Here is a 26,443-nt window from a genome sequence, read left to right on the forward strand (position 1 = left end):
AGTCATTGGACCATTATATACCCAGCTACAGGTTAGTCATTGGACCATTATATACCCAGCTACAGGTTAGTCATTGGACCATTATATACCCAGCTACAGGTTAGTCATTGGTTATCTGCACCATTATATACCCAGCTACAGGTTAGTCATTGGTTATCTGCACCACTATATACCCAGCTACAGGTTAGTCATTGGTTATCTGCACCATTACATACCCAGCTACAGGTTAGTCATTGGTTATCTGCACCATTATATACCCAGCTACAGGTTAGTCATTGGTTATCTGCCCCACTATATACCGAGCTACAGGTTAGTCATTGGTTATCTGCCCCACTATATACCGAGCTACAGGTTAGTCATTGGTTATCTGCACCACTATATACCCAGTTACAGGTTAGTCATTGGACCATTATATACCCAGCTACAGGTTAGTCATTGGACCATTATATACCCAGCTACAGGTTAGTCATTGGACCATTATATACCCAGCTACAGGTTAGTCATTGGACCATTATATACCCAGCTACAGGTTAGTCATTGGAGCATTATATACCCAGCTACAGGTTAGTCATTGGACCATTATATACCCAGCTACAGGGTAGTCATTGGTTATCTGCACCATATCTGCACCCAGCTACAGGTTAGTCATTGGTTATCTGCACCATATCTGCACCCAGCTACAGGTTAGTCATTGGTTATCTGCACCATATCTGCACCCAGCTACAGGTTAGTCATTGGTTATCTGCACCATTATATACCCAGCTACAGGTTAGTCACTGGTTATCTGCACCATTATATACCCAGCTACAGGTTAGTCATTGGTTATCTGCACCATTATATACCCAGCTACAGGTTAGTCATTGGTTATCTGCACCACTATATACCCAGCTACAGGTTAGTCATTGGTTATCTGCACCATTATATACCCAGCTACAGGTTAGTCATTGGTTATCTGCACCACTATATACCCAGCTACAGGTTAGTCATTGGTTATCTGCACCATTATATACCCAGCTACAGGTTAGTCATTGGACCATTATATACCCAGCTACAGGTTAGTCATTGGACCATTATATACCCAGCTACAGGTTAGTCATTGGACCATTATATACCCAGCTACAGGTTAGTCATTGGAGCATTATATACCCAGCTACAGGTTAGTCATTGGACCATTATATACCCAGCTACAGGGTAGTCATTGGTTATCTGCACCATATCTGCACCCAGCTACAGGTTAGTCATTGGTTATCTGCACCATATCTTCACCCAGCTACAGGTTAGTCATTGGTTATCTGCACCATTATATACCCAGCTACAGGTTAGTCATTGGTTATCTGCACCATTATATACCCAGCTACAGGTTAGTCATTGGTTATCTGCACCATTATATACCCAGCTACAGGTTAGTCATTGGTTATCTGCACCATTATATACCCAGCTACAGGTTAGTCATTGGTTATCTGCACCACTATATACCCAGCTACAGGTTAGTCATTGGTTATCTGCACCATTATATACCCAGCTACAGGTTAGTCATTGGTTATCTGCACCACTATATACCCAGCTACAGGTTAGTCATTGGTTATCTGCACCATTATATACCCAGCTACAGGTTAGTCATTGGTTATCTGCACCATTATATACCCAGCTACAGGTTAGTCATTGGTTATCTGCACCATTATATACCCAGCTACAGGTTAGTCATTGGTTATCTGCACCATTATATACCCAGCTACAGGTTAGTCATTGGACCATTATATACCCAGCTACAGGTTAGTCATTGGACCATTATATACCCAGATACAGGTTAGTCATTGGACCATTATATACCCAGCTACAGGTTAGTCATTGGACCATTATATACCCAGCTACAGGTTAGTCATTGGACCATTATATACCCAGCTACAGGTTACTCATTGGACCATTATATACCCAGCTACAGGTTAGTCATTGGACCATTATATACCCAGCTACAGGTTAGTCATTGGACCATTATATACCCAGCTACAGGTTAGTCATTGGACCATTATATACCCAGCTACAGGTTAGTTATTGGTTATCTGCACCATTATATACCCAGCTTCAGGTTAGTCATTGGACCATTATATACCCAGATACAGGTTAGTCATTGGACCATTATATACCCAGCTTCAGGTTAGTCATTGGACCATTATATACCCAGCTACAGGTTAGTCATTGGACCATTATATACCCAGCTACAGGTTAGTCATTGGACCATTATATACCCAGCTACAGGTTAGTCATTGGACCATTATATACCCAGCTACAGGTTAGTCATTGGACCATTATATACCCAGCTACAGGGTAGTCATTGGTTATCTGCACCATATCTGCACCCAGCTACAGGTTAGTCATTGGTTATCTGCACCATATCTGCACCCAGCTACAGGTTAGTCATTGGTTATCTGCACCATATCTGCACCCAGCTACAGGTTAGTCATTGGTTATCTGCACCATATTTGCACCCAGCTACAGGTTAGTCATTGGTTATCTGCACCATTATATACCCAGCTACAGGTTAGTCACTGGTTATCTGCACCATTATATACCCAGCTACAGGTTAGTCATTGGTTATCTGCACCATTATATACCCAGCTACAGGTTAGTCATTGGTTATCTGCACCATTATATACCCAGCTACAGGTTAGTCATTGGTTATCTGCACCATATCTGCACCCAGCTACAGGTTAGTCATTGGTTATCTGCAACATTATATACCCAGCTACAGGTTAGTCATTGGACCATTATATACCAAGCTACAGGTTATCATTGGACCATTATATACCCAGCTACAGGTTAGTCATTGGACCATTATATACCCAGCTACAGGTTAGTCATTGGACCATTATATACCCAGCTACAGGTTAGTCATTGGTTATCTGCACCATTATATACCCAGCTACAGGTTAGTCATTGGTTATCTGCACCATTACATACCCAGCTACAGGTTAGTCATTGGTTATCTGCACCATTATATACCCAGCTACAGGTTAGTCATTGGTTATCTGCCCCATTATATACCCAGCTACAGGTTAGTCATTGGTTATCTGCCCCACTATATACCCAGCTACAGGTTAGTCATTGGACCATTATATACCCAGCTACAGGTTAGTCATTGGACCATTATATACCCAGCTACAGGTTAGTCATTGGACCATTATATACCCAGCTACAGGTTAGTCATTGGTTATCTGCACCATTATATACCCAGCTACAGGTTAGTCATTGGTTATCTGCACCACTATATACCCAGCTACAGGTTAGTCATTGGTTATCTGCACCATTACATACCCAGCTACAGGTTAGTCATTGGTTATCTGCACCATTATATACCCAGCTACAGGTTAGTCATTGGTTATCTGCCCCACTATATACCCAGCTACAGGTTAGTCATTGGTTATCTGCCCCACTATATACCCAGCTACAGGTTAGTCATTGGTTATCTGCACCACTATATACCCAGTTACAGGTTAGTCATTGGACCATTATATACCCAGCTACAGGTTAGTCATTGGACCATTATATACCCAGCTACAGGTTAGTCATTGGACCATTATATACCCAGCTACAGGTTAGTCATTGGACCATTATATACCCAGCTACAGGTTAGTCATTGGAGCATTATATACCCAGCTACAGGTTAGTCATTGGACCATTATATACCCAGCTACAGGGTAGTCATTGGTTATCTGCACCATATCTGCACCCAGCTACAGGTTAGTCATTGGTTATCTGCACCATATCTGCACCCAGCTACAGGTTAGTCATTGGTTATCTGCACCATATCTGCACCCAGCTACAGGTTAGTCATTGGTTATCTGCACCATTATATACCCAGCTACAGGTTAGTCACTGGTTATCTGCACCATTATATACCCAGCTACAGGTTAGTCATTGGTTATCTGCACCATTATATACCCAGCTACAGGTTAGTCATTGGTTATCTGCACCATTATATACCCAGCTACAGGTTAGTCATTGGTTATCTGCACCATTATATACCCAGCTACAGGTTAGTCATTGGTTATCTGCACCATATCTGCACCCAGCTACAGGTTAGTCATTGGTTATCTGCAACATTATATACCCAGCTACAGGTTAGTCATTGGACCATTATATACCCAGCTACAGGTTAGTCATTGGACCATTATATACCCAGCTACAGGTTAGTCATTGGACCATTATATACCCAGCTACAGGTTAGTCATTGGACCATTATATACCCAGCTACAGGGTAGTCATTGGTTATCTGCACCATATCTGCACCCAGCTACAGGTTAGTCATTGGTTATCTGCACCATATCTGCACCCAGCTACAGGTTAGTCATTGGTTATCTGCACCATATCTGCACCCAGCTACAGGTTAGTCATTGGTTATCTGCACCATTATATACCCAGCTACAGGTTAGTCACTGGTTATCTGCACCATTATATACCCAGCTACAGGTTAGTCATTGGTTATCTGCACCATTATATACCCAGCTACAGGTTAGTCATTGGTTATCTGCACCACTATATACCCAGCTACAGGTTAGTCATTGGTTATCTGCACCATTATATACCCAGCTACAGGTTAGTCATTGGTTATCTGCACCACTATATACCCAGCTACAGGTTAGTCATTGGTTATCTGCACCATTATATACCCAGCTACAGGTTAGTCATTGGTTATCTGCACCATTATATACCCAGCTACAGGTTAGTCATTGGTTATCTGCACCATTATATACCCAGCTACAGGTTAGTCATTGGTTATCTGCACCATTATATACCCATCTACAGGTTAGTCATTGGACCATTATATACCCAGCTACAGGTTAGTCATTGGTTATCTGCACCATTATATACCCAGCTACAGGTTAGTCATTGGTTATCTGCACCATTATATACCCAGCTACAGGTTAGTCATTGGTTATCTGCACCATTATATACCCAGCTACAGGTTAGTCATTGGTTATCTGCACCATTATATACCCAGCTACAGGTTAGTCATTGGTTATCTGCACCATTATATACCCAGCTACAGGTTAGTCATTGGACCATTATATACCCAGCTACAGGTTAGTCATTGGTTATCTGCACCATTATATACCCAGCTACAGGTTAGTCATTGGTTATCTGCCCCACTATATACCCAGCTACAGGTTAGTCATTGGTTATCTGCCCCACTATATACCGAGCTACAGGTTAGTCATTGGTTATCTGCCCCACTATATACCCAGCTACGGGTTAGTCATTGGTTATCTGCACCATTACATACCCAGCTACAGGTTAGTCATTGGTTATCTGCACCATTATATACCCAGCTACAGGTTAGTCATTGGTTATCTGCCCCACTATTTACCGAGCTACAGGTTAGTCATTGGTTATCTGCACCACTATATACCCAGTTACAGGTTAGTCATTGGACCATTATATACCCAGCTACAGGTTAGTCATTGGACCATTATATACCCAGCTACAGGTTAGTCATTGGACCATTATATACCCAGCTACAGGTTAGTCATTGGACCATTATATACCCAGCTACAGGTTAGTCATTGGACCATTATATACCCAGCTTCAGGTTAGTCATTGGACCATTATATACCCAGCTACAGGTTAGTCATTGGACCATTATATACCCAGCTACAGGTTAGTCATTGGACCATTATATACCCAGCTACAGGTTAGTCATTGGACCATTATATACCCAGCTTCAGGTTAGTCATTGGACCATTATATACCCAGATACAGGTTAGTCATTGGACCATTATATACCCAGATACAGGTTAGTCATTGGACCATTATATACCCAGCTACAGGTTAGTTATTGGACCATTATATACCCAGCTTCAGGTTAGTCATTGGACCATTATATACCCAGATACAGGTTAGTCATTGGACCATTATATACCCAGATACAGGTTAGTCATTGGTTATCTGCACCATTATATACCCAGCTACAGGTTAGTCATTGGACCATTATATACCCAGCTACAGGTTAGTCATTGGTTATCTGCACCATTATATACCCAGCTACAGGTTAGTCATTGGTTATCTGCACCATTATATACCCAGCTACAGGTTAGTCATTGGTTATCTGCACCATATCTGCACCATTATATACCCAGATACAGGTTAGTCATTGGTTATCTGCACCATTATATACCCAGCTTCAGGTTAGTCATTGGACCATTATATACCCAGCTACAGGTTAGTCATTGGACCATTATATACCCAGCTACAGGTTAGTCATTGGACCATTATATACCCAGCTACAGGTTAGTCATTGGTTATCTGCACCATTACATACCCAGCTACAGGTTAGTCATTGGTTATCTGGACCATTATATACCCAGCTACAGGTTAGTCATTGGACCATTATATACCCAGCTACAGGTTAGTCATTGGACCATTATATACCCAGCTACAGGTTAGTCATTGGACCATTATATACCCAGCTACAGGTTAGTCATTGGTTATCTGCACCATTACATACCCAGCTACAGGTTAGTCATTGGTTATCTGGACCATTATATACCCAGCTACAGGTTAGTCATTGGACCATTATATACCCAGCTACAGGTTAGTCATTGGTTATCTGCACCATTATATACCCAGCTACAGGTTAGTCATTGGACCATTATATACCCAGCTACAGGTTAGTCATTGGACCATTATATACCCAGCTACAGGTTAGTCATTGGTTATCTGCACCATTATATACCCAGCTACAGGTTAGTCATTGGTTATCTGCACCACTATATACCCAGCTACAGGTTAGTCATTGGACCATTATATACCCAGCTACAGGTTAGTCATTGGTTATCTGCACCATTATATACCCAGCTACAGGTTAGTCATTGGTTATCTGCCCCACTATATACCCAGCTACAGGTTAGTCATTGGTTATCTGCACCACTATATACCCAGCTACAGGTTAGTCATTGGACCATTATATACCCAGCTACAGGTTAGTCATTGGTTATCTGCACCATTATATACCCAGCTACAGGTTAGTCATTGGTTATCTGCACCATTATTTACCCAGCTACAGGTTAGTCATTGGTTATCTGCCCCACTATATACCCAGCTACAGGTTAGTCATTGGTTATCTGCCCCACTATATACCCAGCTACAGGTTAGTCATTGGTTATCTGCCCCATTATATACCCAGCTACAGGTTAGTCATTGGTTATCTGCCCCACTATATACCCAGCTACAGGTTAGTCATTGGTTATCTGCCCCACTATATACCCAGCTACAGGTTAGTCATTGGTTATCTGCCCCACTATATACCCAGTTACAGGTTAGTCATTGGTTATCTGCCCCACTATATACCCAGCTACAGGTTAGTCATTGGTTATCTGCACCATTATATACCCAGCTACAGGTTAGTCATTGGTTATCTGCCCCACTATATACCGAGCTACAGGTTAGTCATTGGACCATTATATACCCAGCTATAGGTTAGTCATTGGACCATTATATACCCAGCTACAGGTTAGTCATTGGACCATTATATACCCAGCTACAGGTTAGTCATTGGTTATCTGCACCATTATATACCCAGCTACAGGTTAGTCATTGGTTATCTGCACCACTATATACCCAGCTACAGGTTAGTCATTGGTTATCTGCACCATTACATACCCAGCTACAGGTTAGTCATTGGTTATCTGCACCATTATATACCCAGCTACAGGTTAGTCATTGGTTATCTGCCCCACTATATACCGAGCTACAGGTTAGTCATTGGTTATCTGCCCCACTATATACCGAGCTACAGGTTAGTCATTGGTTATCTGCACCACTATATACCCAGTTACAGGTTAGTCATTGGACCATTATATACCCAGCTACAGGTTAGTCATTGGACCATTATATACCCAGCTACAGGTTAGTCATTGGACCATTATATACCCAGCTACAGGTTAGTCATTGGACCATTATATACCCAGCTACAGGTTAGTCATTGGAGCATTATATACCCAGCTACAGGTTAGTCATTGGACCATTATATACCCAGCTACAGGGTAGTCATTGGTTATCTGCACCATATCTGCACCCAGCTACAGGTTAGTCATTGGTTATCTGCACCATATCTGCACCCAGCTACAGGTTAGTCATTGGTTATCTGCACCATATCTGCACCCAGCTACAGGTTAGTCATTGGTTATCTGCACCATTATATACCCAGCTACAGGTTAGTCACTGGTTATCTGCACCATTATATACCCAGCTACAGGTTAGTCATTGGTTATCTGCACCATTATATACCCAGCTACAGGTTAGTCATTGGTTATCTGCACCACTATATACCCAGCTACAGGTTAGTCATTGGTTATCTGCACCATTATATACCCAGCTACAGGTTAGTCATTGGTTATCTGCACCACTATATACCCAGCTACAGGTTAGTCATTGGTTATCTGCACCATTATATACCCAGCTACAGGTTAGTCATTGGACCATTATATACCCAGCTACAGGTTAGTCATTGGACCATTATATACCCAGCTACAGGTTAGTCATTGGACCATTATATACCCAGCTACAGGTTAGTCATTGGAGCATTATATACCCAGCTACAGGTTAGTCATTGGACCATTATATACCCAGCTACAGGGTAGTCATTGGTTATCTGCACCATATCTGCACCCAGCTACAGGTTAGTCATTGGTTATCTGCACCATATCTGCACCCAGCTACAGGTTAGTCATTGGTTATCTGCACCATTATATACCCAGCTACAGGTTAGTCACTGGTTATCTGCACCATTATATACCCAGCTACAGGTTAGTCATTGGTTATCTGCACCATTATATACCCAGCTACAGGTTAGTCATTGGTTATCTGCACCACTATATACCCAGCTACAGGTTAGTCATTGGTTATCTGCACCATTATATACCCAGCTACAGGTTAGTCATTGGTTATCTGCACCACTATATACCCAGCTACAGGTTAGTCATTGGTTATCTGCACCATTATATACCCAGCTACAGGTTAGTCATTGGTTATCTGCACCATTATATACCCAGCTACAGGTTAGTCATTGGTTATCTGCACCATTATATACCCAGCTACAGGTTAGTCATTGGTTATCTGCACCATTATATACCCAGCTACAGGTTAGTCATTGGACCATTATATACCCAGCTACAGGTTAGTCATTGGTTATCTGCACCATTATATACCCAGCTACAGGTTAGTCATTGGTTATCTGCACCACTATATACCCAGCTACAGGTTAGTCATTGGTTATCTGCACCATTATATACCCAGCTACAGGTTAGTCATTGGTTATCTGCACCACTATATACCCAGCTACAGGTTAGTCATTGGTTATCTGCACCATTATATACCCAGCTACAGGTTAGTCATTGGTTATCTGCACCATTATATACCCAGCTACAGGTTAGTCATTGGTTATCTGCACCATTATATACCCAGCTACAGGTTAGTCATTGGTTATCTGCACCATTATATACCCAGCTACAGGTTAGTCATTGGACCATTATATACCCAGCTACAGGTTAGTCATTGGTTATCTGCCCCACTATATACCCAGCTACAGGTTAGTCATTGGTTATCTGCCCCACTATATACCGAGCTACAGGTTAGTCATTGGTTATCTGCCCCACTATATACCCAGCTACAGGTTAGTCATTGGTTATCTGCACCATTACATACCCAGCTACAGGTTAGTCATTGGTTATCTGCACCATTATATACCCAGCTACAGGTTAGTCATTGGTTATCTGCCCCACTATTTACCGAGCTACAGGTTAGTCATTGGTTATCTGCACCACTATATACCCAGTTACAGGTTAGTCATTGGACCATTATATACCCAGCTACAGGTTAGTCATTGGACCATTATATACCCAGCTACAGGTTAGTCATTGGACCATTATATACCCAGCTACAGGTTAGTCATTGGACCATTATATACCCAGCTACAGGTTAGTCATTGGACCATTATATACCCAGCTTCAGGTTAGTCATTGGACCATTATATACCCAGCTACAGGTTAGTCATTGGACCATTATATACCCAGCTACAGGTTAGTCATTGGACCATTATATACCCAGCTACAGGTTAGTCATTGGACCATTATATACCCAGCTTCAGGTTAGTCATTGGACCATTATATACCCAGATACAGGTTAGTCATTGGACCATTATATACCCAGATACAGGTTAGTCATTGGACCATTATATACCCAGCTACAGGTTAGTTATTGGACCATTATATACCCAGCTTCAGGTTAGTCATTGGACCATTATATACCCAGATACAGGTTAGTCATTGGACCATTATATACCCAGATACAGGTTAGTCATTGGTTATCTGCACCATTATATACCCAGCTACAGGTTAGTCATTGGACCATTATATACCCAGCTACAGGTTAGTCATTGGTTATCTGCACCATTATATACCCAGCTACAGGTTAGTCATTGGTTATCTGCACCATTATATACCCAGCTACAGGTTAGTCATTGGTTATCTGCACCATATCTGCACCATTATATACCCAGATACAGGTTAGTCATTGGTTATCTGCACCATTATATACCCAGCTTCAGGTTAGTCATTGGACCATTATATACCCAGCTACAGGTTAGTCATTGGACCATTATATACCCAGCTACAGGTTAGTCATTGGACCATTATATACCCAGCTACAGGTTAGTCATTGGTTATCTGCACCATTATATACCCAGCTACAGGTTAGTCATTGGTTATCTGGACCATTATATACCCAGCTACAGGTTAGTCATTGGACCATTATATACCCAGCTACAGGTTAGTCATTGGACCATTATATACCCAGCTACAGGTTAGTCATTGGACCATTATATACCCAGCTACAGGTTAGTCATTGGTTATCTGCACCATTACATACCCAGCTACAGGTTAGTCATTGGTTATCTGGACCATTATATACCCAGCTACAGGTTAGTCATTGGACCATTATATACCCAGCTACAGGTTAGTCATTGGTTATCTGCACCATTATATACCCAGCTACAGGTTAGTCATTGGACCATTATATACCCAGCTACAGGTTAGTCATTGGACCATTATATACCCAGCTACAGGTTAGTCATTGGTTATCTGCACCATTATATACCCAGCTACAGGTTAGTCATTGGTTATCTGCACCACTATATACCCAGCTACAGGTTAGTCATTGGACCATTATATACCCAGCTACAGGTTAGTCATTGGTTATCTGCACCATTATATACCCAGCTACAGGTTAGTCATTGGTTATCTGCCCCACTATATACCCAGCTACAGGTTAGTCATTGGTTATCTGCACCACTATATACCCAGCTACAGGTTAGTCATTGGACCATTATATACCCAGCTACAGGTTAGTCATTGGTTATCTGCACCATTATATACCCAGCTACAGGTTAGTCATTGGTTATCTGCCCCACTATATACCCAGCTACAGGTTAGTCATTGGTTATCTGCCCCATTATATACCCAGCTACAGGTTAGTCATTGGTTATCTGCCCCACTATATACCCAGCTACAGGTTAGTCATTGGTTATCTGCCCCACTATATACCCAGCTACAGGTTAGTCATTGGTTATCTGCCCCACTATATACCCAGTTACAGGTTAGTCATTGGTTATCTGCCCCACTATATACCCAGCTACAGGTTAGTCATTGGTTATCTGCACCATTATATACCCAGCTACAGGTTAGTCATTGGTTATCTGCCCCACTATATACCCAGCTACAGGTTAGTCATTGGTTATCTGCCCCACTATATACCCAGCTACAGGTTAGTCATTGGTTATCTGCACCACTATATACCCAGCTACAGGTTAGTCATTGGACCATTATATACCCAGCTACAGGTTAGTCATTGGTTATCTGCCCCACTATATACCCAGCTACAGGTTAGTCATTGGTTATCTGCCCCACTATATACCCAGCTACAGGTTAGTCATTGGTTATCTGCACCATTATATACCCAGCTACAGGTTAGTCATTGGTTATCTGCCCCATTATATACCCAGCTACAGGTTAGTCATTGGTTATCTGCCCCACTATATACCCAGCTACAGGTTAGTCATTGGTTATCTGGACCATTATATACCCAGCTACAGGTTAGTCATTGGTTATCTGCCCCACTATATACCCAGCTACAGGTTAGTCATTGGTTATCTGCCCCACTATATACCCAGCTACAGGTTAGTCATTGGTTATCTGCACCACTATATACCCAGCTACAGGTTAGTCATTGGACCATTATATACCCAGCTACAGGTTAGTCATTGGTTATCTGCCCCACTATATACCCAGCTACAGGTTAGTCATTGGTTATCTGCCCCACTATATACCCAGCTACAGGTTAGTCATTGGTTATCTGCACCATTATATACCCAGCTACAGGTTAGTCATTGGTTATCTGCCCCACTATATACCCATCTACAGGTTAGTCATTGGTTATCTGCCCCACTATATACCCAGCTACAGGTTAGTCATTGGTTATCTGCCCCACTATATACCCAGCTACAGGTTAGTCATTGGTTATCTGCCCCACTATATACCCAGCTACAGGTTAGTCATTGGTTATCTGCCCCACTATATACCCAGCTACAGGTTAGTCATTGGACCATTATATACCCAGCTACAGGTTAGTCATTGGTTATCTGCCCCACTATATACCCAGCTACAGGTTAGTCATTGGTTATCTGCCCCATTATATACCCAGCTACAGGTTAGTCATTGGACCATTATATACCCAGCTACAGGTTAGTCATTGGTTATCTGCCCCACTATATACCCAGCTACAGGTTAGTCATTGGTTATCTGCCCCACTATATACCCAGCTACAGGTTAGTCATTGGTTATCTGCACCATTATATACCCAGCTACAGGTTAGTCATTGGTTATCTGCCCCACTATATACCCAGCTACAGGTTAGTCATTGGTTATCTGCCCCACTATATACCCAGCTACAGGTTAGTCATTGGTTATCTGCCCCACTATATACCCAGCTACAGGTTAGTCATTGGTTATCTGCCCCACTATATACCCAGCTACAGGTTAGTCATTGGTTATCTGCCCCACTATATACCCAGCTACAGGTTAGTCATTGGACCATTATATACCCAGCTACAGGTTAGTCATTGGTTATCTGCACCATTATATACCCAGCTACAGGTTAGTCATTGGTTATCTGCCCCACTATATACCCAGTTACAGGTTAGTCATTGGTTATCTGCACCACTATATACCCAGTTACAGGTTAGTCATTGGTTATCTGCCCCACTATATACCCAGCTACAGGTTAGTCATTGGTTATCTGCACCATTATATACCCAGCTACAGGTTAGTCATTGGTTATCTGCCCCACTATATACCCAGCTACAGGTTAGTCATTGGTTATCTGCCCCACTATATACCCAGCTACAGGTTAGTCATTGGTTATCTGCCCCACTATATAGCTGTAGATTTGCCAAGCTTGATATGATGCACATTCATAGTTTTGTATTTTAATCCTGATTTTGAAAAGTAAAAATAAATCTTTCTCTACACAGGTTTAAGGCTGGGTTATAATTGGTCTAATGCATGTCTGTAGACCAATAGAATTGGACCACTGTAAAACAGCCTCTACAGGGTCATTGCATTTATATAGACTTAATGCCCATTCATAATGCTGTATCATTAAGCCTGATTTATTACATTGAAAGTAAAGCAATGATCTCTTTTTCAAATGAAGAAAGAGTTTGAAAAACAACAAATTAAAGTCTGTGGAAAACAGAAAACAAAAAATCACTTCCATCAAGCCTAAGGTGAGACTTTCCAGCTACTCAGAGGAATGCATTTCTTATAGTCAAGTACTGAAACTCACAGAAAAGCCTCAAATACTGTAGACTCTCAAACACACAGCAGCTCCAGCCGCTTCTCAGTAGGAGCTAGGTGTTAGTGGTGTAGATGTTAGCAGCGTACCTTGTAATTACAGGCATTCTGGGAAGATTCAGCTTTTCTTCTCTTCCTCTACTGGTGAGTGTCCCCTGAGGGAACAGGATGTATGTCTGTCTAACTAACCATCTCTCTTTATCTCCTCTCCCTTTACTTCCCTCCTCTCTTTCCTCTTCTCTCCTTCCTTCCCTCCCTCCTCTTCTCTCCTTCCCTCCCTCCTCTCCTTCCCTCCCTCCTCTTCTCTCCTTCCCTCCCTCCTCTTCTCTCCTTCCCTCCCTCCCTCCCTCCTCTTCTCTCCTTCCCTCCCTCCTCTTCTCTCCTTCCCTCCCTCCTCTTCTCTCCTTCCCTCCCTCCTCTTCTCTCCTTCCCTCCTCTTCTCTCCTTCCATCCCTCCTCTTCTCTCCTTCCCTCCCTCCTCTCCTTCCCTCCCTCCTCTTCTCTCCTTCCCTCCATCCTCTTCTCTCCTTCCCTCCCTCCTCTCCTTCCCTCCCTCCTCTTCTCTCCTTCCCTCCCTCCTCTTCTCTTCTTCCCTTCCTACTCCACCTCCCTCGTCCCTCCCAACCACACTTCTCCTTCCCTTACTCCTTCCCTGCACTCTCACATTCCCTCCCTCTTCCCCTTGTTCCTCCTCTACCTCCCTCCTTTCTTCCTCTCCCACCCAGGAGGACCAGAAGCGTTTTGAGTCTGAGCCCCAGGTCTGTGTGGATGGCCCTAGGAGATCTTCAGAATCCCTGTCCCCGAGGAAGCCCTTCATCTCTGACTCTGGTGACACCCCCAGGAGGACCTCTGAGCCCCAGGTCTCCCTGTTTGCTAGGATGGCCTCTCAGTCTGAGCCCCAGGTCTACCTGTCTGCTAGGATGGCCTCTCAGTCTGAGCCCCAGGTTTCCCTGTCTGCTAGGATGGCCTCTCAGTCTGAGCCCCAGGTCTCCCTGTCTGCTAGGATGGCCTCTCAGTCTGAGCCCCAGGTCTCCCTGTCTGCTAGGATGGCCTCTCAGTCTGAGTCCCATGTCTCCCTGTCTGCTAGGATGGCCTCTCAGTCTGAGCCCCAGGTCTCTGATGTTCCTAGCCCTGGGAAGTCCTTTAACTCCCAGGTAGACAGCCCTAAGAGACAGCCCACCCTGTCAGAACATTGCCGGCTATACTTCGGGGCGCTGCAGAAGGCAATTTGTGTGTTCATAACCAGCCTGGACAGCCAGACCCCGGAGAAGTTCATCTCCCACAGCAAGCTGATCATCATGGTAGGCCAGCGACTGGTGGACACGCTGTACCGAGAGGCCCAGAAAGGAGAGGCCCAGAGAAGGGAGCCCGGGTCAGTGTCAGGGTTGGGGCCCAGCCAGAGCCAGAACCAGGTTCTGCTGTGTAAGTGCAACCACATGTGTGCCCTGTTAAAACAGCTGGCTGTAGCCACCAAGAAGGCAGCTCTGCATTACCCTGAGAGACAGGCTCTGCAGGAGGCCCAGTACTTTGCCAAGGAGCTGGCTCAGAGAGCACAGCACTTCAGGATCTCCCTGGACCTCTGAGAGAGACAGACTCTGCATTACCCTGAGAGACAGGCTCTGCAGGAGGCACAGGACTTCAGGATCTCCCTGGACCTCTGAGAGAGACAGACTTTTATCTTAAGGACGCAACAGACAGTGCCGACGAACAGTGAACAGCTGTCCTATCCCCTCTGACCACAGAACGTCGCCATAACGTTGAATCGGCACCGTTCATCAGCACGCAGCAGGTGCTCCACAGCTCACATGTTTGGGTCTGTATTTTCCTAGTCATTGGAGCTCCAAAAGCCAATTTATGTTTGATCCGTGAATGTGGTCGGAGGCGCAGTATGGATGGTGTGATGCAATTGCGGAGCCTCCGGAAGCAGAGGCCAAATGGAGCGCCGTACTCCAACATTTTTTTTTTTGTAACAATGTGGAGGGCTCCGTATAGCACAGCATTGACGTGATTGGTTGACGGTAGTACATCCTTTATAAACACAAACTTGACAACAGCTCTGCTCAACTGCTCCGCGAAGCGCAAGGAGTATGAATGCCCTGACTTCTGCAGAGATCGTATCCTCCTAAACGGTTCACGGGCCAACGCAGACGTCGGATTGGCCACGCAGAGCCTTTAAGGGAGACTGGCCAACTAAAATGTTCCCAGAGGACCTGCGGACTAATAAAAAACTAAATTGCACATTTAAGATGGAATTTCATGAAGCCAAAATCTAAAATGTATTTACCAAGACATTGTATGTAATCATATGTGACATAGGGATATGTTATTACTTGTATAGCTGACTTTGATATCAATGGCCTGAATACTGTAGTAGAATATTTTGACTGTATTCTGTTTCTATACGAACCCAGTTAACCTATAGCCTTCTACTACTGTATGTACATAGCCTTCTCAAAATACAATTTAGTACATTCCTAATTTTAAAATATGATTAAAAGGATTAAATAGTTGGAAAGAATAAAAACAAGTTCACAGATTAATGAGATAAAAAAAAATGAATAATTAAAAACATTTATTTTTGCTTCAATGGTTTTGGTTTCACCATTTTACTGTCCTTGTTCTGCATGTGAGTGTGACGGATGTGAAACGGCTAGCTTAGTTAGCGGTGTTGCTGGTGTAACGGGTGTGAAACGGCTAGCTTAGTTAGCGGTGTTGCTGGTGTGACGGATGTGAAACGGCTAGCTTAGTTAGCGGTGTTGCTGGTGTAACGGATGTGAAACGGCTAGCTTAGTTAGCGGTGGTGCTGTTGTAACGGATGTGAAACGGCTAGCTTAGTTAGCGGTGGTGCTGGTGTAACGGATGTGAAATGGCTAGCTTAGTTAGCGGTGGTGCTGGTGTAACGGATGTGAAACGGCTAGCTTAGTTAGCGGTGGTGCTGGTGTAACGGATGTGAAACGGCTAGTTTAGTTAGCGGTGGTGCTGGTGTAACGGATGTGAAACGGCTAGCTTAGTTAGCGGTGGTGCTGGTGTAACGGATGTGAAACGGCTAGTTTAGTTAGCGGTGGTGCTGGTGTAACGGATGTGAAACGGCTAGCTTAGTTAGCGGTGGTGCTGGTGTAACGGATGTGAAACGGCTAGCTTAGTTAGCGGTGGTGCTGGTGTAACGGATGTGAAACGGCTAGCTTAGTTAGCGGTGGTGCTGGTGTAACGGATGTGAAACGGCTAGCTTAGTTAGCGGTGGTGCAGGTGTAACGGATGTGAAACGGCTAGCTTAGTTAGCGGTGGTGCTGATGTAACGGATGTGAAACGGCTAGCTTAGTTAGCGGTGGTGCTGGTGTAACGGATGTGAAACGGCTAGCTTAGTTAGCGGTGTTCACGCTAAAATAGCGTTTCAATCGGTGACGTCACTCGCTCTGAGACCTTGAAGTAGTGGTTCCCCTTTGCTCGCTTTTGTGGAGCGATGGGTAACGATGCTTCGTGGGTGACTGTTGTTGATGTGTGCAGAGGGTCCCTGGTTTGCGCCCGGGTATGGGCGAGGGGACGGTCTAAAGTTACACTGTTACACTAGGTATATTAAGGATCAGAAAGGCAACTGTGTTACTGTCCTGTTTTGACCATGTTGTATCATAGCTACATGGTCAAAACACACGTTAACAATATGCAGACAGGGAAGTCAAAACACATCAACAGACAATATTCTGTATCGCACTTTGTGACATCGGCTGATGTAAAAAGGGCTTTATAAATACATTTGATTGATTGATGCAGACAACACAGTCCAAACACAGCAACAGACAGACAACACATCACCACTATATCGCCCTCTGGTGGTACTGGGTCCATTAAAAATAAACAGCTTTTGGAGAGATTGCCTGTCTGTCTGTCTGTCTGTCTGTCTGCCTGCCTGCCTGCCTGCCTGCCTGTCTGTCTGTCTGTCTGTCTGTCTGTCTGTCTGTCTGTCTGTCTGTCTGTCTGTCTGTCTGCCTGTCTGTCTGTCTGTCTGTCTGCCCCATACCTGGTTGACATGAATAGACCAGAACATTTTATCCTTCGTGAGTTGGGGCACAATACATACTCTACAGAACCTATTTCTCACCATGTTGGCTCTGTGTGCAGTTGTCATGTATCCCATATTTAAAGGATTTGGCATGAAAATCATCCCCCACCCCTTGCTTTCATTTGAATGGCTAGAAACAACAGGTTGTCTGTCATTCATAGCCACGGACTCCTCCTCTGTCCGGGGCACGGCGGTACGTGTCGGTGCGTCACTGTGCTTCTTCCTCCGCCACAGACTGACACACATCCACAGATATGGCTCTGTGAGAAGGCACATGGTGGCGGCTAACCATGAACCAAAAAATAAATCACCAAAAACAGTTCATGCATCAGTAGCAACCCGATTTCGTTTATTTTTTGGGGGGGGATTCAACCATTGCAACAACTGCACTAGACATACAATTGGTTTGCACTGTTACGGGGAGAGAAGCTAGCAAGCAACTTGGAACCCCTCCTCGCTTTTCTCCAGTTTTACTGAGCTATTTTACTCGGTTTTTAAACACTTTTTTTGGTTGCAATTGCTCTTTTTATTTAATTTTTAAAGACAGTCATCATGGGCGTGCAAGGTTTCCAAGAATACATAGAAAAGCACTGCCCTACTGCCGTGGTACCCGTGGAGCTCCAGAAGCTAGCCCGGGGCAGTCTGGTCGGAGGAGGCAGGCAGAGACCACCTCAGAGCCCGCTACGGCTGCTGGTTGACGCGGAGAACTGCCTCCACCGACTCTACGGGGGTTTCTACACCGACTGGGTAAGTGGCGGGCAGTGGAACCACATGCTTGGCTACCTGGCTGCCCTCGCCAAGGCCTGTTTCAACGGTAACATTGAGCTACTGGTTTGTTTCAATGGCGCCATGGAGAAAGGCCGTCTTCACGAATGGGTCAAACGACAGGTGAACGAGAGACAGACAGCGCAGCAGATTGTCAGCCATATCCAGAACAAGGGGACTCCTCCGCCGAAGGTCTGGTTCCTTCCCCCAGTGTGCATGGTCCATTGCATCCGGCTGGCCCTACTCAGGTTCCACATTGGGGTAAGTTAGCCAGCCGGCCTCTCGGGGCTTTTCCTCCATATATATATATATAACAGCTGGCTGGCTAGTTTTTAGCTCGCTATATAACAAGCTAGTGTTATGGTTGTTATCTAGCGAGCTGTCAACAACTAGCACATATGTAGACTTGTCTAGATCTAGTGAACCTTTTCATTACTTGGATAATTGTGATGGATTGCGTACAGGCTACTAATAGTTAGCCATGTTGATCAGGCAAGCGCTAACCGAGTGACAACTTGGATAAGGCCGGGCCTTCCTATAAATTTAGTCGACACAGAAAAACAATGTTTAACATTGCAATCTGTGGATTTATCCAAAGTTCATGCAAAGTGTGATCGATATTTTGCACATGTCTTGACCTAATTAAAACTGCATGAATTAAAATGTCACATGAATAAAAATAAAAAAACGCAGTAGACATCCAATCAGTAGAACAACTAGATACGATATAAATGTTTTTGTTGCAGTCTATATATTTAGTTAGACAAGGAGGGCTGTACAGAGAAGTATGTGTATTGTCTCCTGGTCAGTCAGTGTAACTTTAAGTGGAATGAAAGCACAGGAACTCACTATGACATTCACGTGTTGTACTCCAACCAACCCAACAAATATACTATAGTTTTGTGCAATGTCTCATCCAGAAACCAACTATCACCCCCCCAAATCCTAGACAAAACATGCCATCTAGACAATAAATTGTATGTGTTAGGTGAGACAGTCCATAACAAAATTTCACTGGTATCCTGTTCAGTGTTTGACTGTAGGTTGTAGGCTGTCTGGAACCAGCCCTAAGTGGCTATTGGCTGTCGCTTAGGGGCTGGCCCTGTGATTGGCTGTCCTTCCCTGGGATGACACCATTCGTTCTGCTGGGAGGGCTCCAGAATCTATTCCCAGCCTACAGTCCTGCTGGGCCAACCCTAGGGCCCTTCCTCTCACCCTACCTTCTCCTCAGCTTCCATCCCTGGCTCTCAGCATACCTCCCTCCCTGGCTCTCAGCATACCTCCCTCCCTGCCTCTCAGTTTACCTCCCTCCCTGCCTCTCAGTTTACCTCCCTCCCTGGCTCTGTTTACCTCCCTCCCATCTCTGCTTACCTCCCTCCCTGCCTCTCAGTTTACCTCCCTCCCTGCCTCTGTTTACCTCCCTCCCTGCCTCTCAGTTTACCTCCCTCCCTGCCTCTCAGTTTACCTCCCTCCCTGCCTCTCAGTTTACCTCCCTCCCTGCCTCTCAGTTTACCTCCCTCCCTGGCTCTGTTTACCTCCCTCCCTGCCTCTCAGCTTACCTCCCTCCCTGGCTCTGTTTACCTCCCTCCCTGCCTCTCAGCATACCTCCCTCCCATCTCTGCTTACCTCCCTCCCTGCCTCTCAGTTTACCTCCCTCCCTGCCTCTGTTTACCTCCCTCCCTGGCTCTCAGCATACCTCCCTCCCTGGCTCTCAGCATACCTCCCTCCCTGGCTCTCAGCATACCTCCCTCCCTGGCTCTCAGCATACCTCCCTCCCTGGCTCTCAGCATACCTCCCCCTGGCTCTCAGCATACCTCCCCCTGGCTCTCAGCATACCTCCCCCTGGCTCTCAGCATACCTCCCCCTGGCTCTCAGCATACCTCCCCCTGGCTCTCAGCATACCTCCCCCTGGCTCTCAGCATACCTCCCCCCTGGCTCTCAGCATACCTCCCCCTGGCTCTCAGCATACCTCCCTCCCTGGCTCTCAGCATACCTCCCTCCCTGCCTCTCAGTTTACCTCCCTCCCTGCCTCTCAGTTTACCTCCCTCCCTGGCTCTGTTTACCTCCCTCCCATCTCTGCTTACCTCCCTCCCTGCCTCTCAGTTTACCTCCCTCCCTGCCTCTGTTTACCTCCCTCCCTGCCTCTGTTTACCTCCCTCCCTGCCTCTGTTTACCTCCCTCCCTGCCTCTCAGTTTACCTCCCTCCCTGCCTCTCAGTTTACCTCCCTCCCTGCCTCTCAGTTTACCTCCCTCCCTGCCTCTCAGTTTACCTCCATCCCTGCCTCTCAGTTTACCTCCATCCCTGCCTCTCAGCTTACCTCCCTCCCTGCCTCTCAGTTTACCTCCATACCTGCCTCTCAGTTTACCTCCATACCTGCCTCTCAGTTTACCTCCCTCCCTGCCTCTCAGCTTACCTCTCTCCCTGCCTCTCAGTTTACCTCCCTCCCATCTCTGCTTACCTCCCTCCCTGCCTCTCAGCGTACCTCCATCCCTGCCTCTCAGCGTACCTCCCTCCCTGCCTCTCATTTTCCCTCCCTCCCTGCCTCTCATTTTACCTCCCTCCCTGCCTCTCATTTTACCTCCCTCCCTGCCTCTCAGCGTACCTCCCTCCCTGCCTCTCAGCGTACCTCCCTCCCGGCCTCTCAGCGTACCTCCCTCCCGGCCTCTCAGCGTACCTCCCTCCCTGCCTCTCAGCGCACCTCCCTCCCGGCCTCTCAGCGTACCTCCCTCCCTGCCTCTCAGCTTACCTCCATCCCTGCCTCTCAGTTTACCTCCATCCCTGCCTCTCAGCTTACCTCCATCCCTGCCTCTCAGCTTACCTCCATCCCTGCCTCTCAGTTTACCTCCATCCCTGCCTCTCAGCTTACCTCCCTCCCTGCCTCTCAGTTTACCTCCCTCCCTGCCTCTCAGTTTACCTCCCTCCCTGCCTCTCAGTTTACCTCCATACCTGCCTCTCAGTTTACCTCCATACCTGCCTCTCAGTTTACCTCCATACCTGCCTCTCAGTTTACCTCCATACCTGCCTCTCAGTTTACCTCCCTCCCATCTCTGCTTACCTCCCTCCCTGCCTCTCATTTTACCTCCCTCCCATCTCTGCTTACCTCCCTCCCTGCCTCTCAGCGTACCTCCATCCCTGCCTCTCAGCGTACCTCCCTCCCTGCCTCTCATTTTACCTCCCTCCCTGCCTCTCATTTTACCTGCCTCTCAGCGTACCTCTCTCCCTGCCTCTCAGCGTACCTCCCTCCCTGCCTCTCAGCGTACCTCCCTCCCGGCCTCTCAGCGTACCTCCCTCCCGGCCTCTCAGCGTACCTCCCTCCCGGCCTCTCAGCGTACCTCCCTCCCGGCCTCTCAGCGTACCTCCCTCCCTGCCTCTCAGCGTACCTCCCTCCCTGCCTCTCAGCGTACCTCCCTCCCTGCCTCTCAGCGTACCTCCCTCCCTGCCTCTCAGCGTACCTCCCTCCCTGCCTCTCAGCGTACCTCCCTCCCGGCCTCTCAGCGTACCTCCCTCCCGGCCTCTCAGCGTACCTCCTCCCGGCCTCTCAGCGTACCTCCCTCCCTGCCTCTCAGCGTACCTCCCTCCCTGCCTCTCAGCGTACCTCCCTCCCTGCCTCTCAGCGTACCTCCCTCCCTGCCTCTCAGCGTACCTCCCTCCCGGCCTCTCAGCGTACCTCCCTCCCGGCCTCTCAGCGTACCTCCCTCCCGGCCTCTCAGCGTACCCCCTCCCGGCCTCTCAGCGTACCTCCCTCCCTGCCTCTCAGCGTACCTCCCTCCCTGCCTCTCAGCGTACCTCCCTCCCTGCCTCTCAGCGTACCTCCCTCCCTGCCTCTCAGCGTACCTCCCTCCCTGCCTCTCAGCGTACCTCCCTCCCTGCCTCTCAGCGTACCTCCCTCCCGGCCTCTCAGCGTACCTCCCTCCCACTCTGTCTCTCTCTTGCTAGATTAAAGAGCCAGACTACAGTATTATGAAGGCCTTGCTGCAGTGAAGAGCCAGACTACAGTATTATGAAGGCCTTGCCGTAGCGAAGAGCCAGACTACAGTATTATGAAGGCCTTGCCGTAGCGATGAGCCAGACTACAGTATTATGAAGGCCTTGCCGTAGCGAAGAGCCAGACTACAGTATTATGAAGGCCTTGCCGTAGCGAAGAGCCAGACTACAGTATTATGAAGGCCTTGCCGTAGCGAAGAGCCAGACTACAGTATTATGAAGGCCTTGCCGTAGCGAAGAGCCAGACTACAGTATTATGAAGGCCTTGCTGTAGCGAAGAGCCAGACTACAGTATTATGAAGGCCTTGCTGTAGCGAAGAGCCAGACTTGGCGGAGGCTCAATCTTGCTAGTCGTCTTGACTACTTTCTTATGTCATTTTCTCCGACACCAAAAGTTAAGAGTGGTGATAGGGGACAGAATGCGGTCGGAACATCACATAATTGGTAAACACTTCACTCTTACAGAATTTCCACGTGGGCGAGTATATTGGACATCTTATCAAAGCCTATTGGTCATTTTATCAAAGCCTATTGGACATCTTATCAAAGCCTATTGGACATCTTATCAAAGCCTATTGGACATTTTATCAAAGCCTATTGGACATTTTATCAAAGCCTATTGGACATTTTATCAAAGCCTATTGGACATTTTATCAAAGCCTATTGGACATTTTATCAAAGCCTATTGGACAGTAACTTGTTTTTAACCAGGACAGAAGAATTTATAACAGAATTTTTCCTACAAAACATAGTAGATCCCCGTATTGTATGGGACACTTAAGTGCCTTTTAGAGGCCCTGCAATTCAATACGCATCTATAAAACTAAAACAATTTAGATTAAAAGAGTTCATATTAACAAAGGAAATAAAGGAACTAACCAGATAGATAGACAGATAGATAGATAGATACAGTAGATAGATAGATAGATAGATAGATAGATAGATAGATAGATAGATAGATAGATAGATAGACAGATAGATAGATAGACAGATAGATAGATAGATACAGTAGATAGATAGATAGATAGATACAGTAGATAGATAGATACAGTAGATAGATAGATAGATAGATAGATAGATACAGTAGATAGATAGATACAGTAGATACAGTAGATAGATAGATACAATAGATAGATAGATAGATACAGTAGATAGATAGATAGATACAGTAGATAGATAGATAGATAGATACAGTAGATAGATAGATAGATAGATAGATAGATAGATAGATAGATAGATACAGTAGATAGATAGATACAGTAGATAGATAGATACAGTAGATAGATAGATAGATAGATAGATAGATAGATACAGTAGATAGATAGATAGATAGATAGATACAGTAGATAGATAGATACAGTAGATAGATAGATACAGTAGATAGATAGATAGATAGATAGATAGATACAGTAGATAGATAGATAGATAGATAGATAGATAGATAGATAGATAGATACAGTAGATAGATAGATAGATAGATAGATAGACAGATAGATAGATAGATACAGTAGATAGATAGATAGATACAGTAGATAGACAGATAGATAGATAGATACAGTAGATAGATAGATAGATACAGTAGATAGATAGATAGATAGATAGATAGACAGATAGATAGATAGATACAGTAGATAGACAGATAGATAGATAGATACAGTAGATAGATAGATAGATAGATAGATACAGTAGATAGATAGATAGATAGATAGATACAGTAGATAGATAGATACAGTAGATAGATAGATAGATAGATAGATAGATAGATAGATACAGTAGATAGATAGATAGATAGATAGATACAGTAGATACAGTAGATAGATAGATAGATACAGTAGATAGATAGACAGATAGATAGATAGATAGATAGATAGATAGATAGATAGATAGATAGATAGATAGATAGATAGATAGATAGATACAGTAGATAGATAGATAGATACAGTAGATAGATAGATAGATAGATAGATACAGTAGATAGATAGATAGATAGATAGATAGATAGATACAGTAGATAGATAGATAGATAGATACAGTAGATACAGTAGATAGATAGATAGATACAGTAGATACAGTAGATAGATAGATAGATACAGTAGATAGATAGATAGATACAGTAGATAGATAGATAGATAGATAGATAGCAATAAAAACTGTAACTCAAAAGGCACAGAATAAGTTAAAGGGAAAAACAAAATGAAATGGAGGAACTTATTCAAGAAAGATCAATATTATAAAATTAAAGCAAACGGGATGGAATATGGGGAAAATGCTCCAACAAAATATAATTTTACAGGAACGTGTTACAAATGACTCCATCGTCCATAATTCACTAAATGATATCTGAAAGAGGAAGCAAAGTACTTTAATTATGTTTTAATATCAGTCTCCTTTATTTCCACTAACTGAAGTTTTAATTGTCAGGATTTTATTCTAGTAACAGCTGTACAGAAAGACTCGGGTGTAGGCCTAAATACAGAGGAGGAACTTCTAGATACAATTAAAGCCTTCCATGGCATACCAGTTGAGGTCTATCAAATATGTTCTATGTACTCAAAGGTCCAATATTAACATGTTTTAACCACTCCTATAAACATAGAAGACTATCAGATACTCAGCAAGAAGGTCTGATTTCACTATTACTGAAACAGGACCCAGGTGGTAAATATAAAGATCCAGTCCACCCTAAAAAAAAAAACAACAACTAGAGACACCTTACACTTCAGTGTTGTGATGACAAAATACGTAGCGCATAGAATTGAAAAAGGTCCGATGTTATTAATCAGACAGTTTGTTTTACATGGACGATACATTGTAGATCATAGAAGACAAGTACTGGAAACAACAGAACACTATGACAACTCTGGGGAAAACCAGGCCTGGTATTCAAAGATGACTTTGAAAAGGCCTTGGATAAAGTACAACTGGAGTTTATATATAAATGCCTGGACTATTTTAATTTTGGAGAATCTCTTATACAAATGTGGATAAAGTTATGTATCGTAACCCCAGGTTGTAAAATAGTAAATAATGGCTACATCTCAGAAAGTTTTGTATTTCCAAGAGGAGTAAAACAAAAACAAGGCATCTAAATGTTAGCTCTTTAAAATCAGATTCAACAATATCAAGGGGGTAGAAACCTTAAAAAAACAAGTGTCATTGTTGATGAGTCAAAGCCCCCCCAGACCATCACATTGCCTCCACCTCCACCAGACCATCACATTGCCTCCCTCCACCTCCACCAGACCATCACATTGCCTCCCTCCACCTCCACCAGACCATCACATTGCCTCCCTCCACCTCCACCAGACCATCACATTGCCTCCCTCCACCTCCACCAGACCATCACATTGCCTCCCTCCACCTCCACCAGACCATCACATTGCCTCCCTCCACCTCCACCAGACCATCACATTGCCTCCCTCCACCTCCACCAGACCATCACATTGCCTCCCTCCACCTCCACCAGACCATCACATTGCCTCCCTCCACCTCCACCAGACCATCACATTGCCTCCCTCCACCTCCACCAGACCATCACATTGCCTCCCTCCACCTCCACCAGACCATCACATTGCCTCCCTCCACCTCCACCAGACCATCACATTGCCTCCACCTCCACCTCCACCAGACCATCACATTGCCTCCCTCCACCTCCACCAGACCATCACATTGCCTCCCTCCACCTCCACCAGACCATCACATTGCCTCCCTCCACCTCCACCAGACCATCACATT

At 44.9% G+C, this 26,443-nt stretch overlaps 2 protein-coding genes across 4 annotated transcripts in view; both read left to right on the forward strand.

Annotated features, from left to right (window-relative positions):
• cass4 (Cas scaffold protein family member 4) overlaps window positions 1-16,488 on the forward strand; it is a 148,431-nt gene extending 131,943 nt beyond the window's left edge. For all 3 annotated transcript variants that reach the window (XM_065004741.1, XM_065004743.1, XM_065004739.1), the window contains one exon: window positions 14,627-16,488. In XM_065004741.1, the coding sequence (XP_064860813.1) occupies window positions 14,627-15,484 (858 nt within the window). In that variant the 3' untranslated portion in view covers window positions 15,485-16,488. The remainder of the gene's footprint in view (window positions 1-14,626) is intronic.
• Window positions 16,489-18,151: 1,663 nt separating this feature from the next.
• LOC115124820 (constitutive coactivator of PPAR-gamma-like protein 1 homolog) overlaps window positions 18,152-26,443 on the forward strand; it is a 79,594-nt gene continuing 71,302 nt past the window's right edge. The window contains 1 exon segment of the mRNA XM_065022057.1: window positions 18,152-18,984. Coding sequence (XP_064878129.1) covers window positions 18,511-18,984 — 474 coding nt within the window. The 5' untranslated portion in view covers window positions 18,152-18,510.

The sequence above is a fragment of the Oncorhynchus nerka genome, linkage group LG2 (genome assembly GCF_034236695.1).
Source record: "Oncorhynchus nerka isolate Pitt River linkage group LG2, Oner_Uvic_2.0, whole genome shotgun sequence".
Classification (NCBI taxonomy): domain Eukaryota; kingdom Metazoa; phylum Chordata; class Actinopteri; order Salmoniformes; family Salmonidae; genus Oncorhynchus; species Oncorhynchus nerka.